This window comes from Diabrotica virgifera, chromosome 6 (assembly GCF_917563875.1).
Source record: "Diabrotica virgifera virgifera chromosome 6, PGI_DIABVI_V3a".
In the NCBI taxonomy this organism is placed as follows: Eukaryota; Metazoa; Arthropoda; class Insecta; order Coleoptera; family Chrysomelidae; genus Diabrotica; species Diabrotica virgifera.
Genome location: NC_065448.1, coordinates 190,589,387 through 190,610,622, shown reverse-complemented (window position 1 = coordinate 190,610,622; position 21,236 = coordinate 190,589,387). Strand labels below are relative to the sequence as shown.

The 21,236-nt window shown below is 32.6% G+C and overlaps 1 protein-coding gene across 1 annotated transcript in view; it reads left to right on the top strand.

The window, feature by feature from the left end:
* Positions 1–7,856, top strand: part of LOC114329261 (uncharacterized) — a 261,832-nt gene extending 253,976 nt beyond the window's left edge. The window contains exons 8-11 of the mRNA XM_028278300.2: positions 2,841–3,168; positions 3,220–3,691; positions 4,767–4,941; positions 5,244–7,856. Coding sequence (XP_028134101.2) covers positions 2,841–3,168; positions 3,220–3,691; positions 4,767–4,941; positions 5,244–5,417 — 1,149 coding nt within the window. The 3' untranslated portion in view covers positions 5,418–7,856. The remainder of the gene's footprint in view (positions 1–2,840; positions 3,169–3,219; positions 3,692–4,766; positions 4,942–5,243) is intronic.
* The last annotated feature ends 13,380 nt before the right edge of the window (positions 7,857–21,236 follow it).

The following is a 21,236-nucleotide window of genomic DNA, read 5'->3' as shown; positions in this document are numbered from 1 at the left end:
ACAAAAGTTGCCCCTAGAAAAGCCTGGAAATTATTTTCATAATTGTAAGTCCACCGCTAGAGGGTGTAATTGAATATCAAAAATTAAAAAATCGAAATTTTACAAAATTTGCCCAATGAAAGGGAACTGGAAATCCAATCGTCGTATTCTTCATACAATTCTGTGCATATTTTATTTCACAAGTTTAAGTCTACCTGTGCAAATAAGAGGTGGGGGTGAGTGGGAACTTTGTTATGAAAAAATCGCTGTAGTCCGGTTCTGCTTAATCGATTTTTACAAACTTGGTCTTGTTGAAAACAGCTCTTTTTCTTCAATATAATAGTTATAATTTGGAAACAGCCTATTACGTAATACGCCGGCTAGAAGGCGCTATTTTTTTGAAATCTAGTTTTCTTTGGAAAATATTAAATACAAGTATGTATATTTTTTCCTGTATTACAAAATTAGACCAAATTAGCAACAGAATACCGAAAACCGCATGTCGATTCCTTTTTTCTATCTCCAGATATCTTAAGAAACGTGTAAATTTTAAACATAACTGTTGCTGTCATATAAGTGGAAATATATAGAAGCACGTAGTGTGCTATGAAAAAAAAACAAAGAACATTGTCCAGATGTCACCGTAAATAATGAATCAAAACAACAATAAGACAAATAACACTATAAAATATAACAAAAAAAGAGTGTGTGTACTTTGTACGCGAGTAAGAAGTTATACTTCTATTATGATTTTAACGAAATAAATATATTTTAAACAGTTTAATTTTATTTTTATTTAAATATTACACTAATTTTAATACTTAAAATAATACCAAAAAAATAGCGTTAATATGTAAATTTTATTAATTGTTGCCTCCGCGCATTTGCTTTTCTCTCGATGAATCGTAGAAAATGTAAAAACGTCAGATTTTATACACAAATTTTTAATTTTTATTTCATTATCAATTTTATCCTATTCCCAACTAAAATAAATATATAACTGTTATTGTCACCGGTAAGCTAAGTTAAGGAAGTCAAAGTGGAAACAAGTAGTGTGCTATGGAAAAAAATAGAACTATTAGAAGTATTAACTTCAAGAAGTCATCATGTGTCAAATCAGTAAAACATAAAAATTTGTGCATTGATGGTTTGTTGCGGTTTGTTTCTATTAAATTTTATATAAAATTTATACAGAGTGAAATTCAAGATGATTCTTACAAACTAAGAAGCATTTGACATGATAGCCACATTCTTTGAACGCATAAGAAATGAAATTGTTGCGGCTAGAATATATGCAGTGAACTATCTCCAAAGACGTCACCCCAGTAGTAGAGTTTTTCATATTTTGTTTTGATTTATTATATACGGTCACATCTGGAAAATGTTTCTTTGTTTTTTCCATAGCACACTGCTTGCTTCTATATATTTCCACTTACATGACAGCAACAGTTATGTTTAAAATTTACACGTTTCTTAAGATATCTCGATCTCGAGCTAGAAAAAATGTATAGACATGCGGTTTTCGGTATTCTGTTGCTAATTTAGTCTAATTTTGTAATACAGGAAAAAAAATACATACTTGTATTTAATATTTTCCAAAGAAAACTAGATTTCTAAAAAGAAAATAAATAGCGCCTCCTAGCCGGCATATTACGTAATAGGCTGTTTTCAAATTATAACTGTTACATTGGCGAAAAAAGCTGTTTTTAATAAGACCAAGTTTCCAAAAATGGATTAAGCAGAACCGGACTTACAACGATTTTTTCATAACAAGGTTCCCACTCACTCCTACCTCTTATTTGCACAGGTAGACTTAAACTTGTGAAATAAAATATGCGCAGAATTTTATAAAGAATACGATAATCGGATTTCCAGTGCCCTTTCATTAGGCAAATTTTGTAAAATTTCGATTTTTTAATTTTTGATATTCAATTACGCCCTCTAGCGGTGGACTTACAATTATGAAAATAATTTCCAGGCTTTTCTCGAGGCAACTTTTCTTATAAAAAATTTTTTCCCAAAGCTGTACTATAAACGGTTCCTGAGATATGGCTGAGCGACATTCTTATTGGGACACCCACATACATACTATACAGTCGGAAAATCAAAGAATACCCATGAACGATTACATTAATTACTGATTTTGTATTTGCTGTCTTTTTCTATAACAAACGTTTGTTATTTATAGAAAAAGACAGCAAATACAAAATAAGTGATTGATGTGATCGTTCATGGGGCTTTTCATTCACAGTCATTTATTTCGAGATTCTGTCATATGTCGTATAATCCATGTATAGAAATATTATACACAGATTATACAACACATGACAGAAGCTTGAAACACACGACAATCGATGAAAAGCCATATTCTTTCATTTTTCCGACCGTACGTATCCAAATTGGGATTATAAATATGTCATATTCTTCTTTGGATCGTGGATCCCTCGCCATCCACGGTTTCACCAACCACACCTTTTTCTTCGGAACGTAACCCCCGCGGTTGAAGAGGGATTATGAAATGGAATAGGAGAACTTATATTTTGTTTTCAGATGAAAAGTAAAGTTAAATTGTTAGACAAATACAGAACTTATTAACTTATAATCAACTATTTTAAATGGGAAATAAGCCACAATTTTACCAAAAAAATGATTTTATTAACGTTTCGTATTTTGACAAAGAAACCCGATTTGGGCTTCGAAACGTTAATAAAATAATTTTTTTGGTAAAATTGTGGCTTATTTCCCATTTAAAATTGTTGATTATAAAAATGCCACAAGCAAATAGCTTCAGAACATTATTAACTTATTTAATAAATATATTGAATTGAACGATGTGTTATCTTAAACGAATATCATTTTAGGTTCGGAGTCGAGTCTTTCAGGAAATGCTTTATGGTATTCAAACAGGATTTGGATCTCCGCAAGTTCCTGTAGCAGAACTTCTAGCTAGACCTGTTCCTACACTACTCAGTCCTCAACAAGCTCGACCTAAAAGTAGCAACTTCCTTCAAGTTCCAGACATAGAATCTCCGCGACCAAAGAGCGTACCCAGCTCTCCCATGGTAAAAAGGGCCTTTACAAGATTAGGAACGATAACAGCAGGTTGGGGTAGATCTATAAGAAAACACAATGCTCAGCAGCTTTCTGCTGAGGACAAAAAGAAATGGGCCAGCAGCCAAGACTGTTCAAGTATTATAGGTGTTCTGTTGAAAATTACTTATTAATATGTATATTTTTTAGATAAAGACGGTAAAGACAAGGACGGAAAGGAAAAGCCTTCGTTGTCGCAACTACCCGTTCCAAGGTTGAGCGTGTGCGCGGATGCTCAGAAAGTGGATAGAGCGAAACTTGCCCAGACTGAATTTTCCATTATTGAATTCGATGCTGAGACGTTTCGAGTTCTTCTGGATTATCTTCATACAGGGTCGTGTCCTCTTACATGCTCCACTATTCCCGGTCTTATTTGTGCAGCTGAGCATTATGATTTGCCGGAACTTCTGCAAGCATGTTTCCACCACGCCAAACAGTTTTTAAGAATAGAAGTTGTGTGTTGTATGTTGTGTTCGTTAGAGAATTATTATTGGAGGTATACTTCGGCCTCTGAACTTGTTAATATGATATTAGCTTTTGTAGAAACAAGAGCTTCTACTTTATTTCAAACTACCGAATTTCTCAATCTAAGCGAATCGATGGTGCAGATGATTATGTGCAGGTAATGTATTTTTTAATTTTTATTTGCTAGATATGGTAATCTCTACCAAGGTAATAAAATGAATCGTGTAAAATTAGATACGTATACAGTGCACAGATTTTAAAGGTGCCGGTAGGGGATGGCGTCTTTGCGCAGTATTACAGTCTGTGTTTGAGACAGAAACTATTCGAAAGAATAAAATAACAACTATTATATTATTTGATATATTTTATTAGCAACACTATCTAAACACGAAACAAATAATTTCTGTTTACAGCGAGGAGTACGACAAGGAGACACCATCTCACCAAAGCTATTCACGACCCTTTTAGAACAAACTTCTTGTAAGAAGGCAGATCTAAACGAATATGGTACATATCAAAATAAATAAATGGAGATAAGCTTAGTTATTCGAGATTTGCAGATGACACCGTCCTTATAGCTGATCGTATGGATGATGCAATAATAATGTTTAATAAATTATATCACGCTTGTTTAGAGGTCTGACTACCGGCTAACATGAAGAAGACGCAAATAATGACTTATCTGGTGCTAAATCATAATATTGTTGTTGATGGAAGGGATATTGAGCAGACTGAATCTTATAAATACTTGTGACATGAAACTCGGTCGAACAGGATTAGCCTGGACAGCATTATTTGTAAATTAAATTATGTATTTAATTTAGACTTATCCATGTACCCGAAAAGGAAAATATTTGACCAGTGTGTGTTGCCTGTACGCACTTATGGAGCAGAAACGTTAACATGAACAAAAAAAGGTAGTGAACAAGATTCGCCTACCTCAGAGGTCCATGAATCACCAGACGTTGGGTTTCTCTCCGAGAGACCGAACCCCAAAAGAAGATATACGTGCTAGAACAAAAACAACAGAAGCTGTCGAAAGAATCGCGTCCCCAAAGTGGAATTGGACAGGACACGTCGCCAGATTATCAGGCAATCGATGGACACAACGTATTGTCGAGTGGAGACATATTTGTGCAGTAATCGCTGATGATATATCTGGAAGTTAATAAATTTTATGGTACTGATATTTAGATAATCAAATTTTATCTTTAGCATTTTGACATTTACAGGAATCTGGAAGTAGCTGAAGTCCTGAAATTCGAAGCGATGCTGGCATGGGCAAGGCACAAAATTCGTACAAAGACTTCTAGTAAACTCGATGCCAAGTTAGAATTTAAGTGTATAATGGAAAGACTAGCTAGAGATCTTAAGCTGTATAGGATAACGCCACAGGAGCTCATCAAGGTAAGTTACCTTAGTATAGTTAAGTTCATGGTCGGTACCTTTAGTGTTCACACTTCTGCACCATATACAAGAGTACAGACCAAGCATAACACTTAACAATTATTTGTCTTAGTTATAAACTGAGGTGCTTACTGCTATGTCTGGATCTAGTTGGTCCGTTATGAGAGTTCCCAAAAATGTCATTTTATGAACTTTTTTATGTAAATACTACAGAATTCTGTTAAAAATCGACTTTGTGTTAAAACGTAAATTAGAAAATCTTTTTTTGGTGAAAATTTGATATCATTTTTCATGTTTTACAGGTTGTGTTACCATCAAAAGCTATCAAGAATGAGCGAATATTGGAAACCTTAATGTTCCAAGCCAATTCTGGTATGTACAGGATACAAGATTCCTATTTGAAGGAATGCACACAAAGACTGCAAAAACAAGACTCCCGATTTTCAGAAATGGAGTCTTTCGACTACAGCAACTAAAGACTAGGACATTTTAGTATAGAAGACAATCATTTCATGAAGATCATAAAGTATATACTGTGCTTTCTAAATTATGTGTAGATTACATTCAGAGACATACGAATGATTAAGATTTTGCTATTAAGTTACAGTAAAAATTAAAAATTACGCTGGTTAACTACTGATTTATCCATATCATAAGGAATGTTTTTTATTTTTTACGAAATTTTTTATGACCTAACGTTATAAGAGACTTTTATCGCTTTTCAAAAATTTTTAAGAGTTCGTTTAAATTTCTAACAGAACTTCATATTTTCATTCATATCATTAATATAGGTCGAACTTTTAACCGTCTGTGTTTTATACAGGGTATCGAGAAAGTATGGAAACACGGTAATTTCTCGTAAACCGCTTAAACTATTTTTATAAATTGTAGTGGGTAAGTGTGCTTTAATGCGACCGATATTATAGTGGTAATTACATTGTTGTCAAGTCTTCCGTTTTTCTGGATATCTAATGAATTTTCATATTTTAAATGGAACACCCTGTATATTTTTTGCCTTTTGAAGGTCCCTAAAAAATACTAATTATTTTTCATGCTATATTCCCTATACCTAAATACCATAATTTAGGAGTTGTTGCTCCAATTATTAAAAAAAATGTTTAATTAATTATAAATATCAATTTTTTCGTCCCCGGTAGACATTATTTTGGGTTCTTTGTATCATTGGGAACAAAAAAGGTCTTTTGTAATTTTATTTTCCTCTAAATTTTCCATTTCCGAGCTATAAACAATTTAAAACTGGAAAAAATCTAAAAATGACGATCTTCAAGGTTCAAAAACACAAGTACAAAAATCATTTTTTAAATTGGAAAGTACCTAAATTCAAGCTCAAGTATTTTTCTATCATATCCCTATAAGTACTTTTTGGCATGTTTCATTCTAAAACATTGTTTTTTTTAATTGTTAATAAAGCTCATATGAGAGGACGGGCGATCGGGCTGCATTAACAACTAAAAAATAATGTTTTAAAATGAAATAAGACCAAATCGCTTATCGGTACCTATACAATAAGATTTGAACTTGAATTAAGGTGCTTCTTAGTTTAAAAAATGATATTTTTTACTTGTGTTTTTAAACCTAGAAATCGTCATTTTTCGATTTTTTTCAGTTTTAAATTGTTTATAACTCGGAAACGATTAACTTTTGAGCAAAATTACATAAGACATTTTTTGTTTCAAATGATCCAAAGAACCTAAAATAATATCAACCCGGGTCAAAAAAATTGATTTTTATAATTTGTAATTTTTTTTTAATAATATATATAATCTTTAGACCTTCTACCCTCTCGGGTGTAGGTATTAACGTGTGCTCTGTTAACAGTGCACAAATCTCTTCCATTGTTTCCTGTCCTGTGCCATCGCCTTTGCTTCGTTCCATGCTATTCCTTTTTTGTCCAGAATCCTTGCCATCACTTCGTTCCATGTCTCTCTCGGTCTTCCTCTACTTCTTTTTCCCTGCACCTTCGTTTCCCATATCTTTTTAACTGGTACTTCTTTCTGTAGTCGTTGTAGATGACCCCACCAACTTAATTGTTTTTTTTCAACATACTCCATCATTGTCTCGATTTTCAGTTCTTCTCTTATGTAGTTATTTCTTACCCTATCCCTTCTAGTGACTGCTTGAACTCTGCGTAGATACCTCATTTCTGCTGCCTGTATCTTACTTTTCTGTTGTCTATTTAGTACCCAGGATTCACATCCGTATGTAAGTACTGGTCTGTATATAGCCTTAAATACCTTGATTTTCGTATGTTTCGATACTTCTTTCTTGTTAATAATTGTTTTTCCTATTGCGTGGTACAGTCTATTCACTTTATCAATTCTTTTGTTGATCTCAGCTCCCTGTCTACCTGTTTCTTCAATGGTTACTTCCAAGTACTCGAATGATTGTACCTGTCTAATCTCTGTATCATCTACCTGGACATGCACATCCTCTCTTTCTTTAGCTATTACCATTACCTTCGATTTCTCTTTGTTCATAGTCATACCATACTTTTTTAAAACTGTGTTCCATGTTTTTACGCTTCTTTGTAGCTCGTCTTCAGTCGCTGCTAAAATTACTACATCGTCGGCAAATGTACAATCTGCTATCTCCGTGCTTTTCAGATTTCTATACCCTATGTGTAATGGCCTGACTTTTGTTTTTGTTTCTTTTATTATTTCGTCCATAAAAGTAATAAATAGTAGGTAACGGGCTCAAGCTTCCCCCTTGTCTTACACCTTCAGTTGTTCTGAACTGGTCAGATATCATATTTTTACTTATCACACGGTTTCTAGTGTCTCTGTATATTGATTTAGTTACCTGTATAAGCTTCTCTGGTATGTTTCTGTTCTTCAGACATTTCCATACTTTTGATCTAGGGACTTTGTCGAATGCTTTTTCCATATCAAGGAAACTGAGGTACGTTTTTTTCTTCCTAGATTTTTTTTAATAAATGTAGCAATAACTCCGAAATTGTGGCATTTATGTATAGGAAATATAAAATGAAAAATAATCAGTATTTCTTAAGGACTTCAAAACTATTCTATTAGTATTCTATTTAAAATAAGAACGTTCATTAGATTTTCAGAAAAACAGAAGATTTGATAATAATGTAATTACCACTATAATATTGGCCGCATTAGAACACATTCATCCACTAAAATTAGAGCACCCCAAAAAATGTATCGGAAAGTATTACCAGTAATTGTAAAGTAGGTATTTTTATTAAACAATTCTACAAAAAAATCTTCATTTATGACTCCATAGTGCCCCCTATGTGGAGGTGGGGCGAGGAGCACGCATCATAAAGAGTCATAAAATTTATACCCTTACAGCTTATTTTTGCAGGATTGTTTGATATAAATCTTTACAATTAACTGGTAATATTGTCCGACAAATTAATAAGGGTACTCCAGTTGTCGGTACACGACAATTACACCGAAATCATTAGACCGAACTCATTAGACCGAAAAGCACTTTACCGAAACCTCACTAGATCGAACAGCATTAGACCGAAATGGTACATAAATTAAAAAAGATTGCAGTAAATCATGCTAAGATTTTGTATATCTGTCTTTTTGTTTATTGTGTTTTTTTGTATTATTTTTGTATGCTGTGTACAGTACAGTACTGTACTGTACAGTCTGATATGAAATAATTTTCATCCGTTAAACAAATTAGTGAAGGTAAAAATAAATTAAGGGTAGAGTGAGGTTAACACCATTTTACCTATTTCTAATAAGCATCCAAATGACATTTAGTTGTAATTACATTTGTCTTGTCTCTTTTACTGCGACAAGTAAAAAGAAATTAACGGTAAATTGAATTTCATGATTATGACAACAACCATTATGGATAAAAGGTGCAGGGTGATTGATGTTACCCTTACTCAGAGTACAATCTTTTGAGCACCCTGTATTATGTACCTAATGCTTTTCGGTCTCCTGCTTTTCGGTCTCCTACTGTTAGGTCTAGTGAGGTATCGGTAAAGTGCTTTTCGGTCTAATGAGTTCGGTCTACTGCTTTCGGTCTAATGATTTCGGTCTCTTTACAGTATGCCGCATGCACCAAAGTTGAGAAACCTCTATATTTACTAAACGTCCCTCTCCCGAAAATTTTCCGTATTAGAAAAGTTTTCTGACTCGACGTGAATAAGTGAATAAACGAAGTCTCATGAGGAAGGTAATAATTTTTGTTAAGTGTGGGTCCAAGACCTAGTCTCTCAGTGTATCATTATTAGTAAGCAATTTCGTAAAAGATTAAAGTATTAGTTTCTGAGTGTAATCTACTAAAGAGAATTTAGAGTCATCGGTAATATCAAATGCATGAACTATTACAACTTTGACGTGGATTTTTTGTTTAAAAAAGTTCTGTGATAAACGTGTAATTGATTTTTTAAAGAATAAATATAAATATAACCTATTACTTGATACCATATTTTAAATTGTAAACAATAAAGTTATTAAAAAATTGTATCAAAATTTACCATTAAAATGTAGGAATATTGGGTATTTGTAACTTTGTAATATATACCTATTTTTATCTAATATTCTTTGGTAATAAAAATTGAGATTTTAAAGGGTGATTCAAATATTTAATGTTGATTTTTTTAAAATAACGATAAAATTTTATTATAAAATAAATATAAAGATGTTTATATGTGAAACAGTCATATTAAAAATATAATCTGAAATATTAAATTTAGCAAATTTTTAAACTATGGTAATAATTAAGTAATCAAAATGAGGGTACTTTTTAAAATACTTCTTGAAATATTTGAAATCATAGTTAGTGCAGTAACTAAAGATTTTCACCTCCGATTTCGTTAAACATCCATCTATTTTCATGAAAATTGGTGAGTAGTTAGAAGACACCTTAAGAAACAAAAGTGGTGCGTGACAACTGGCGCTTTCACGCTGGGGGTCGATGCCACCCCTTCTTGTGGGTGAAAATTATTTTATTAAAAATAATCCTATAAATCGATAGAGAAACAAATTCTAAGCAAAATTTGTAATCAATAAATCAATACTTTTTGAGTTATTAAAGATCAAAGATTTTAACTTTTCCTGAAAAAAAAAATGTTTTCTGACTTAGAATCCTTTTAATATTTAATTGAAAGTTAGTTATAGGTAATTTAATGTAATAATTATTGTCAAAGTACTTGTTTTTCGATATGATTTTACACTATAAAGGTACGTATCCATTAGGTTGGTGTTCCGTGCTCCGTGTAGCAGCTCCACATAGTAGATACGTTGGTACTCCCGCTCGGCGCTCACCCTCGGCGATCCAATCGGTGACGGTTTATATGTAGGGGAGCGCATGCCGTATCCATTGGAGCAGTGACACGGAGCACCAATGGATATGTGCCTTAAGATGTATTGGCAATTGTGTTGTTGTGCTTTAATTTCATTCGCGATTTATAAGATTATTGTTTTCGTCCAATGTACACTAAAAGATAAAGAGATATTTTTTTATCAAACCTTCATCGTTGATTATAACAAAAGTTAGTTATTTGCACATAATTTTAAAATTGATAATAAAATTTTGTCGTTATAATTGTATAGTTTAATATATATGTTGGTCTCGGGTATGTTGTATTTAAGGTAAAATGTAGGTAAATTGTCTGTTAAAAGTTTTAAAGGACATAAATATATACTATATAAACGTATCGTAGGTTATCGTAGGCATATAAAGAGTGACACCATGTTTGTTCTTCATACTATTTATTGATATATATTATGACTCTAGTTTAAATTATTAAATATTGTGATATTACATAAAAATAAAGGGTAGAGCCCAGTTTCGAAATAGTTTTTGCATTTGACCTTTACCTTTCCGGAACCGTGCTATAAAAACTTACGCTGCAGGCCGTGCGGGGTAACTATGTTACCCCACTAAAATACTTTAATATTTCATTTAAATTTTACATTATTGTTTGGAAAGTTATACAGGGTGTCCCGAAAAGATTGTTCATAAATTATACCACAGATTCAGGGGTCAAAAATAGGTTGAACCTCACTTACCTATATACAATAGTGCACACAAAAAAAGTTACAGCCCTTTGAAGTTACAAAATGAAAATCGATTTTTTTTCATATATCGAAAACTCTCAGAGATTTTTTATTGAAAATTGACATGTAGCATTTTTACGACAGCAATATCTTAAAAAAAAATTAAGTAAAATTTATGCACCCCATACAAATTTTATGGGGGTTTTGTTCCCTTAAACCCCCCCCCAAACTTTTGTGTACGTTCCAATTAAATTATTATTGTGGCACTATTAGTTAAACACATTATTTTTAAAACTTTTTTGCCTCTTAGTAGTTTTTCGATAAGCCAGTTTTTATCGAGATATTTTGAATATTTGTCGAATCCACCACATATTTGTATATGGTTAAGTACGGTTATAGAGACCGGTTAATAATCTGAAAATTTATTTATAATTTACATTTTTAGGTATATTTTGAAAAAGAAGCTACATCTCGATAAAAGGTGACTTAAGAACAAAAGACTAAGAGACAAAAGTTTTAAAAACACTGTGTTTATCTAATGGTACCACAATAATAGTTTAATTGGAACATACACAAACATTAGGGGGGTTTAAAGGAACAAAACCCCCATAAAATTTTTACGTAAATATATTGAAAAAGAAGTCGCATCTCAATAAAAACTAGCTTATCGAAAAAATACTAAGAGGCAAAAAAGTTTTAAAAACGTTGTGTTTAACTAATGGTACCACAATAATGAATTAATTGGAACGTACACAAAAGTTTGGGGGGGTTTAAGGGAACAAAATCCCCATAAATTTTTTATGGGGTGGACAAATTTCACTATAATTTTGTTTTAAGATGTTCCTGACATAAGAATTATAGATGTCCATTTTCAATAAAAAATCTCTAATAGTTTTCGATATATTGAAAAAAATCGATTTTCATTTTGTAACTTCAAAGGGCTGTAACTTTTTTTGTGAGCACATTTGTACTAAGGTAAGTTAGGTTCAATCGAACTATTTTTGACCCCAGAATGTGTGGTATAATTTATGACCATTCTTTTCGGGACACCCTGTATAATAAGGCACTAGTAACTGAAATAACTTGTTTTTATTATTAAACAGATTTACATTTTTTTTTATTTTTACCTGTAATTACAATTTGATCTTATTCCCTATTTTTACAGTCAGGGCATAAAAATGTTTTACTTTCTTCTCGATGTATGGTACAAATTTGTTTTCTGCATGTACTACATGATATTTAAGTCTTTATATCACGTGCCCTGACACAAAAGCTGCATCTTCGACTTGTATATTGTTGAATGTCTCTGGCAAAGGTTTCTGGCACTGTGTGCCCCGAGGAGTTAATTTCAATTTTAGTATAAAATTTAAATTATATTTGATAGTTTTTATAAAAAAAAAACGATTTAATAATATATTTTCTAAGATTACCTAGAGGGATAAAAAAAATAAAAATATTTTGAAAAGTTATAAAGACAAAACCGCATCTGGGGTAACCAAGTTGCCCCGCACGGCCACGGAAAGGTTAAGATATGTAGCAATGGCCTGAAAAATATATCAAAGAAACTTGCTAATTTTTGTTTCAACTGTAATTTAAGTTTTTAAACCAGATATCCAGAGATACTTAGATAATAGAACGAGGGGTCTCCACATAATATGATATCTGTAGTAATATCATCATCATCCAGCCCTTTGCGTCTACTGCTGGACATAGGCCTCCCTCATTTTTGTCCATTGTGCTCTATTTTGAGCACTTTGCATCCAATTTCTTGACATTTTGTTGAAATCATCAGTCCAACGAGTAGGGGGTCTTCCTCTACTTCTTTTGTCTAATCTCGGCCTCCACTCAAGTAATCTCTTCGTCCACCTCGCATCACTGATTCGGGCGACGTGTCCGGCCCAGTTCCATTTCAGGGGGCAATTCGGGAAATTACATCGGTAACTCCTGTTCTTCATCCTGTCTTCATTTATAACTCGGTCACGAAGCGATATGCTCAGCATTGACCTTTCCATTTTCCTTTGAGCTATTTGCAGCATTTTAGAAGTTGTAGCTGTCAATGTCAAAGTTTCGACACCATAAGTCATCACAGGCAACACACATTGGTCAAATGTTTTACGTTTTAAAGAAATTGGTATATCGCCTTTAAAGATGTCTTTGAGTTTTCCATAGGCTGCCCATGCTAGGTTTATTCTTCTTCGTAGTTCGCATGTTTGGTTATCTCTTGTGATCTTTATTTCGTGCCCAAGGTATATGTATTTTTCCACTAGCTTTACTTCGTTGTCTCCAATATTGATATTTCCGCTAGGTACTAGGTTTGTAATGAATTTTGTTTTGGAAATGTTTGTTTGAAGACCTACACTGGCACACACTAACTGAAGTTCATGTAGCATTGTACCTATCTCCTTGGTAGTCAGAGGTTGGTACTCAGAGGACAACCTGGAGGTTGTCAGAGAACAAAACTATTGTCGTCTGCGAATTTCAAATCTGCTGTCGTCTGCTGGGGTTGTTTTCACTATCTTAACCGGCAAGACCCTTTAGTTTTATTAAGTGCAATAAAGGTTTGCTGAACAAGCAGATTTGGCTCCCAATTTTTTTAAAATTTTTATAATGTTCATATTTGGCTCTTTGGCTGAAAAGTTTGCCGACCACTGCTTTAAGGACATTGGCGATTCAGAGCCATTCCATACCTCTCGCAGTACTGCGTAATACAATCAACTAATACCCCATTTACACTCAGTCCTGTTGGACAGGGAATTGGGCAGATAAGTGGGCAGCGTGAATATGTACATAGCTCACTCGCGCTGCTGCTGCTCATGCTACTGTAATTGCACGGCGCTCTTTCAAAAGTCGGTTTTCCAGATGGAAGTCAAAGGACTGGCAGCGCGAGCGCGAGTAAGTATTCACATTCAACCACTCTCTCTCTCTCTCTCTCTCTCTCTCTCTCTCTCTCTCTCTCTCTCTCTCTCTCTCTCTCTCTCTCTCTCTCTCTCTCTCTCTCTCTCTCTCTCTCTCACTTGCCGCCGGCAAAGCGGCAAGTGAGTAAGGGAGCAAGACGATGCTGTCGTCACATTCCATTCTTGAGAGTCGTTCGGTAAATGAGTTGTACGGACATTGGCGAGGAACTGATGTGAACACCTCACTCTCGTCGATATCGTATTTCGGGCAATATTTTCGGCAGTGGCAGCAGCAGTGGCAATGGCTGAGTATAAATCCGGCATAAAACTTTCATTCCTCCTCTGCTGTCCGCAAGCAGTATTATGTCGACTGAAGACGTAACTCTGTAATAACACTTGTGGGTCCCTTTTCTTCGGTAAGTGGTTGTTTTAATTTAATATTTTTATTAAAACAGAAAATAAATAAGTCTGTTAATTTTCTCGGGCTTTAAATTCCTCCAGGCTCCTTGAATATTGTATTTTCCTAATTCATTGGTGCACCATAAACGTCGGAGTATATCAATATTGTCTAGTCAAGTTATGCTAATAGAGTACGAAGGAGAGACTTCAATTAATTCAGTATCAGAGATACTTGTGTTATCCTTGTTAGATTACATCATACAGGAGAAGATTAATGTGAACCCTACTTTTACTCTAGGCTGTGGGTTAAAAAATGTGTTATAATTTAGGAATTTTTTGAAACCTACCAGGTTTCGTAAAGGACGAAGCCAGGAATAACCTCTCCTAAAATGTAATCAAAAATTTTGTTTGCTTTTTTATTTATGACGGTTTTCATTTGTTAAATTTGCAATTTTTAAAGATTTTTAATTTTGCAGCTTAGGATATTCATCCTAGAGAAAAACTTTTAAATAGGAAGTTGTAGTTAATTAAAAAACCTACAATTTGAGCTATGACAAGTTTAATTTTGCTAATCTGTTATGACCAAACAGCCAAAAAATGCGTTTTTTTTACTTTTTTATGGGCTATATTTTTGCTAAGAATATTTTTTTCAAAAAAATACTTCCTTTTTGAGTTATCCGCAAAAAACCTCTGAAAATGTGTTTTTTCTATCAAAAAATTTTCATATTTACTCGCAAAAAACTTTAAAAATTTAAACCGTCCAAAACATATTTTCTTTGTTGAAAAATGAATGAAGTTACTCGCAAATAACTCGAAAAGTACTAAACTTAGTGAAAAAGCGCAATAAAACAAAATTAAAGTTGCTTAAAATTAGTCAGTTTATCCATTTTTGGACTGCTTTGAACGTATATTTTTTTACCCTTTATAAGGAGTGAAACTCACCCCTATGGCAAAAGCACACATCGGACTAATATCACTTTTCTTCTTTGACATTGTATCTATGTATATGCCAAAATTCATGTCAATCCAAGCGGTTCTTTAAAATTTTGAGCAAAAACCGTGATTATATGTACTATAAGTTGCTAAGGGCAACCAAACACAATAAATCACAATCGTAAAGAAAAATTAATCTCCATTCCACTTTTAAAATCATTTTTAATAATTATATCTTTTATAAGTTTATTTTAAAATAATTTTTATTTTAAGATAAAACAAGTCTTTCTTTAGTCAATGACTAAAATAATTTTTAATTGTTATAAATAAAGTCACTACGATTTAAAAAAAATCTCGACTTCAGTCATAGAAAATTTTTATTTTATTTTAAATCTTCGTTTTGTATTCAGCAACAATAATCTGCAAGTTAGAAACTCATAAGATGTATAATGTATAGGGGTCGCTTCAGTTCTAAACGTTTATAACGAAATTTTCACCCCTATTTTCAAACCCGAAATAAGAGGTTAAAAAATGTTTTACGCATTTATTTATATAAACATATAAAAATATACATAAATCATCAGAAAGAGGATCAAGAGGTTCAAGGATTAACTCTCTAGGATTTCTTTTAAAAAGTTATAGCCTTCGACAGTTGACCTCTCGGAATAAACAATTTATAATATTATCGGGAATTAAAAGATCTTTAAAGCCTTAAGTATAAAAATGTTAATTTTACAATAAATAATGCAATTCCAAATAACGGCCATTTTGGCCTTTTCGCAGGTTGTTTTGCAATAACAAATTAACGAAATGAAACTTCCCTAAAATTGTAGGTTATTTAATTTACTACAACTTTCTATGAAAAATTTTTTCTCTAAAATGAATATCCTAAGCTGCAAAATTAAAAATCTTTAAAAATTGCAAATTTAACAAGTGAAAAACGTCATAAATAATAAAGCTCACAAAATATTTGGTTATATTTTAATAGACGTTATTCCGGGCATCGTCCTTTAAAACACCCGATCGGTTTCAAAAATTCCTGACCTATATCCTGAAATCGACCTATTTTTCACCCACATCTTGGACTATTTGTATTATCTGGTAATTAATACATAATTAGTTTTTATTTGTTCTCTTTTTTGCTGGCGAATAATGCAACCGCTGTATCTTTTTGAGGTCATTATACTGTATAATAAATATTTGTAAAAATTCGGTATATTTTTGCATTTGATACATTGCGGGAACAAAGTGAGCATTCGATTTTGATATCCGTAAATCTGCATGACCGCTTCTTTTGATGCAAGGACAATCTCCTTCTCTATCCGCTATGCGCATGCGCAGTACGTGATTGTGTTTACATTTTCTGCAAATTGGTATGTTATTCATTTAGTTTAAGATTGTAAATATTATAGAGGACCTAATATATAATTTAACATGTTAATAAGTTTTTAAATACCTATACACTGAGAAATATGATTATTTAATAATTGTACATAATCTCTTCGTCTTTTTTGTAATCAAAAATCAGGTTATTAGAATACATATTATTACGATTATAAATATTATAGATACATTGACTTATTTAATAATTACGTAACGAATTCCTTTTACATTTTTATATTTGTTTACCTATTCGACCATTTTTCTAATATGAGAGAATCATTGTTAAGATACAGAAAGATAACCCCTATAAAATTTTATGAATTTAATTATGCACAAATACTCATATTCAAGTTAGTATCTAAAGAACAAGAGTTGAAAAGATACCAGGGCATTAAGGAAAAAATATAATTTATTTTTAAATACAGCAAAAATTTCAGTTGGAATTTTTTGCATTTTGTTCGTGATGACGTCAGGAAAAATTTCTAAAATAAAAAAAATGTTGGAAATGCATAATTGTATTTACGGTGTATAAAATGCATCCACAAGAGCGCACGTATGTCAAAATCTATTATATTAACCCTAATAACACCAAACACTCCATGTAGAATGTACACACAGGATATTGAAAACATTCCTGGAATGTCCTCAAAAGCACAAGAATGTCCCCTAAATGTCCCAGGAAAGTCCTCTGTCAGCATTTTAAATATTCCTTGAATGTCTTGTTGGAACATTCCATGAATGTCTACGAATGTTCTTTGGACATTCACAGTATATTTTTTATACATTACCTGGATATAGTCGCTAATGTGACATAATACCTCTGATTTGTTTTTTGATGAGTTTTGTAAGAGAGAATAAAAACTTTTTTTACAGTCACCTCCTATTTTCATATGATATTTTTTGACATGTTTTGTAGTAAATTCAACTATCTATTTACTACAAAATATGTCAAAATTTACATGTGAAAACAGGAGATGACCCTAAAAATGGTTTTTCGTCTCCTCCAAAATTCATGAAAAAGCAGATAGGAGGTATGGTCACATCACTGACGATATACCAGAAATATATGTGGCCATACCAAATAATACATCCTTGATAAATTATAAACATTTTTATTGAACAAAATCTTGTCATACATTTTTTTCCATAATCATCACTATGATGATGATTCATTGTATTGAATTGTACATTACAATTACAATCTGGTCATAACTGACCAATGAGCAATTTTAATTTAACCTAAATTACTACTGTTCCTTAAAATGAAAAGCTTAACCAATAGCGTCTCTTATCTAATCTAACAAGATCGTGCACTATTCTAACCTACACAGGCACACAAGCACTATACTCTGCTTTTCACTATCACCTATTACTCAAACTAGTTCAAAAGGCTTTGTCCTCTTCAATCTTCTAGTTTGCCCAGTAATATCGAGGAGCTTTCCTCAATATTCTTGTAGGTACTTATGAAGTTGTTGCTCATGACTTCCAACTTTACTCCAACTTTAAAAACAAATCCAGCTGTAAAATATTTATGTGCCTGAAGGCCTTTGTATGCTTTCATCTGCTGCTTAGGGTAGTAACTGTGAGACTCCACCAGATATGTATAAATAAATATCTATAATAGTAATTTGGTGGAATGTACTGTAAAATCCAATTCTGAGTGAATTGTATAGGTATGGATCTAAATCCACAATTATTTTCAGCTTTAATAAATATCTAAAACAATAAAAGAAATGATATAAAAAAAATGTATACCATTTTTATTCAGTTGCAATGCGAAGGCAAAACAATCTAACTTTTCAATTAGAGTACGGAGCGCAGCCCAGTCCTCTGAAACGCGATTTTCGGCTCTTATTGGAGCCTCATCGGAAAGAACGTAGGCACTGTTCTCCATACCCCAATTGATTAGCGTCGAGAGTCTTTCCCACCCATTGCAACCGAAGGGAAGGTATTAGGTGACTAGCGTCATCTGGCAATTGAAAGATGAAGTTAGTTTTCAATCCTAATAGCAAAATTATTAATATTGAAAATATTAAGAACATTACTAAAAGATTTTTTTTTTAATATTAAAAGAAAAGAAATAATGTTATTGCTTGCAAAATTCATCAATATTGATAAATATCAGGGAAAAATAAACAGTAAATAAAAATTGTTTCCCCTACCTCCCTCCAACAACTGAGAAGTTTCCAATAATAATTTCCTTAAATAATCACTTTGCATGGTGGTAAAGTTTATAAAGTTCACAAAATACAGCAAACTAAATTCAAATGAACCCAAAATAGACAAAATACAACGATAAACAATGAAAAATAGATATTACAAACATAAACATAACCTTTGTAACTTTTTGTGTGCCATGAGGCCAACCAGAAGTCACGTGGTTTGGATTGCCTAATACATAGATACACGCGCGGCAAATTTAAAAATGAACGCAAATTGAATAGTAAATGGCCTCTCTTAAAATACAGGACATTGGTAGTATGTTCATAGAATCTCTTGCGGTAATATTCCACCAATAATTTAATCAGATGTTCACCGAATGTTCCTTGAATGTCCAGAACATTCAAACATTAATAGAACTTTGATAGTACATTCCTAGAATGTTTTGTGTTGTTAGGTAATGGCCAGGTTTTATTTACCAAGGGTTTTTGGAGTCGCTGAATATAAATACGTCATCAGAACCGACCCAAGAGCACCTGATGCCCAGGGGTATTGCTAAGGCACGTCATCTTGTGAAGCTTCGAGAATTTCGGCACTATATTTAGAGAAACAGATTATTCGGAGGTTTTGGGGTCGTTGAACACGAGTACGCCATCATAACTGGCCCACGGAGCACAAAGTGCGTGCCGAGGGTCACTGCAAAGTTAGGTCATCTTGTGGAGTGCAAGCATTTTTGGCACTAAATTGATGCAAACAGAATGGTTGCTGAACACGAAATGGCATCAGACCGACCCTCGGAGCACCTAGTACGCAGGATCACTACTATGCATGTCGTCCACCGAAATTTCAAACCTAAACACCAGATGCTCCGAGGTCCTGATAACATATTCATGTTGAACGACCGCAAAAACCCCCTAATGACAAAAGCTGGTCGTTAATGTACTGATTTTGACAGGTTTATGCAATTTTGAATAATGCATTTCTACCCATATTTCTATTTTATACTTTTTTTCTGGCGTGATCCCGATCACAATGCAAAAACTGGCATGTCTCTAGGTACTGTATTTAAAAATCGATATTTATTCTGGTTTTTTGTCATAAATTCCCTGGTCTATAATTATTGAGCATTAAATTTTCGATATCGTAGATTTAAAGCCGATCACCTAAACGCTGAAGAATCTGAAAAAGTAAAAATCTGTTAACTATCAATTTTTTTTTATTAGAAATATTTGGCTGATTTTAACAGAGTGCCATATTTACATAACTAGAATAATAAAGAAAGTTAATAATGATTACATAAGTTCAATACATTTATAATCAGGTGTTTTTATATAATATATAAATTTTTCAAAATATCAAATAATAATAATAAAGATAGATAACGTTTTATTTATTAGATATTTTCGACAATATTTATCTGGTATAACAAGTTTTAGTCAATATTTTGTATGATATATACAATTTAAGTTGTGACATAATTGGAAACGTTTTCTAATAAAAATAAAAGCAAATACTACAGCTTCATAAATGGTTTTACATGGTCTTAAATCTAAGAGCATCAGATATCAAATTAAAAGTTGATATTGAGTTATGATATTAGAACATGGTAATAGAAAAATTATGTATGCACAGGATAATTGGTGGCAAGGAAACTTTACTGCCAACTACTTTTGAAGAAAAATAGTAAAACGAAAAAAGTTAACAAACAAACGAAATCTAAAGAAACTGGGGATAAAATAATTATATGAGGATAGTAAATAAAAATTTAAAGTTGTTATAACATTAATGTTATAACATTACATAATTTTTCCGTTATTGAAAATAAATTTATTTTGACCCTTAGACAAATTTATATGTTGGCAAAATTTGATATCTAATTGTTAGGATTAATTTGTTAGGATGAATTAGGTCTGGATCCGGCGTATGAAAAAAAGTTGATTAATAGCAAGCTGAAAATTTGTTAATAGCTTAAGGGTGTCTAGTCGGACAAACTTTGATATATGGGAACACTGGAATAGGGGAAGTTTTAATTGTGGAACAGGTTAAAAATTTGGAACGGTCAGACCACGAAAACGGCACACGTATTTTGTCCGACAGGACAGACTGAAACTCTCCGAACAGAGATTAAACTCTCATGCAAAAATTAGACTGCTATTTATTACCAAATGGGCGTTTTAATGAGTGGAACATGTAGAATATGTCAAATGACAGGAATTATGACAGGTGATAAATAGCAGTCTGATTTTTGCATGAGAGTTTAATCTCTCTTCGGAGAGCTTAAGTCGGTTCTGTCGGACAAAATAAATGTGCCGTTTTCGTGGTCTGACCGTTCCAAATTTTTAACCTGTTCCACAATTAAAACTGCGCCTGTTCCAGTGTTCCCATATATCAAAGTTTATCCGACTAGACACCCTTAAGCTATTAACAAATTTTCAGCTTGCTATTAATCAACTTTTTTTTCATACGCGGGATCCAGATCTAAATTACTTATTTAAAAAAAAATCAATATAAAATA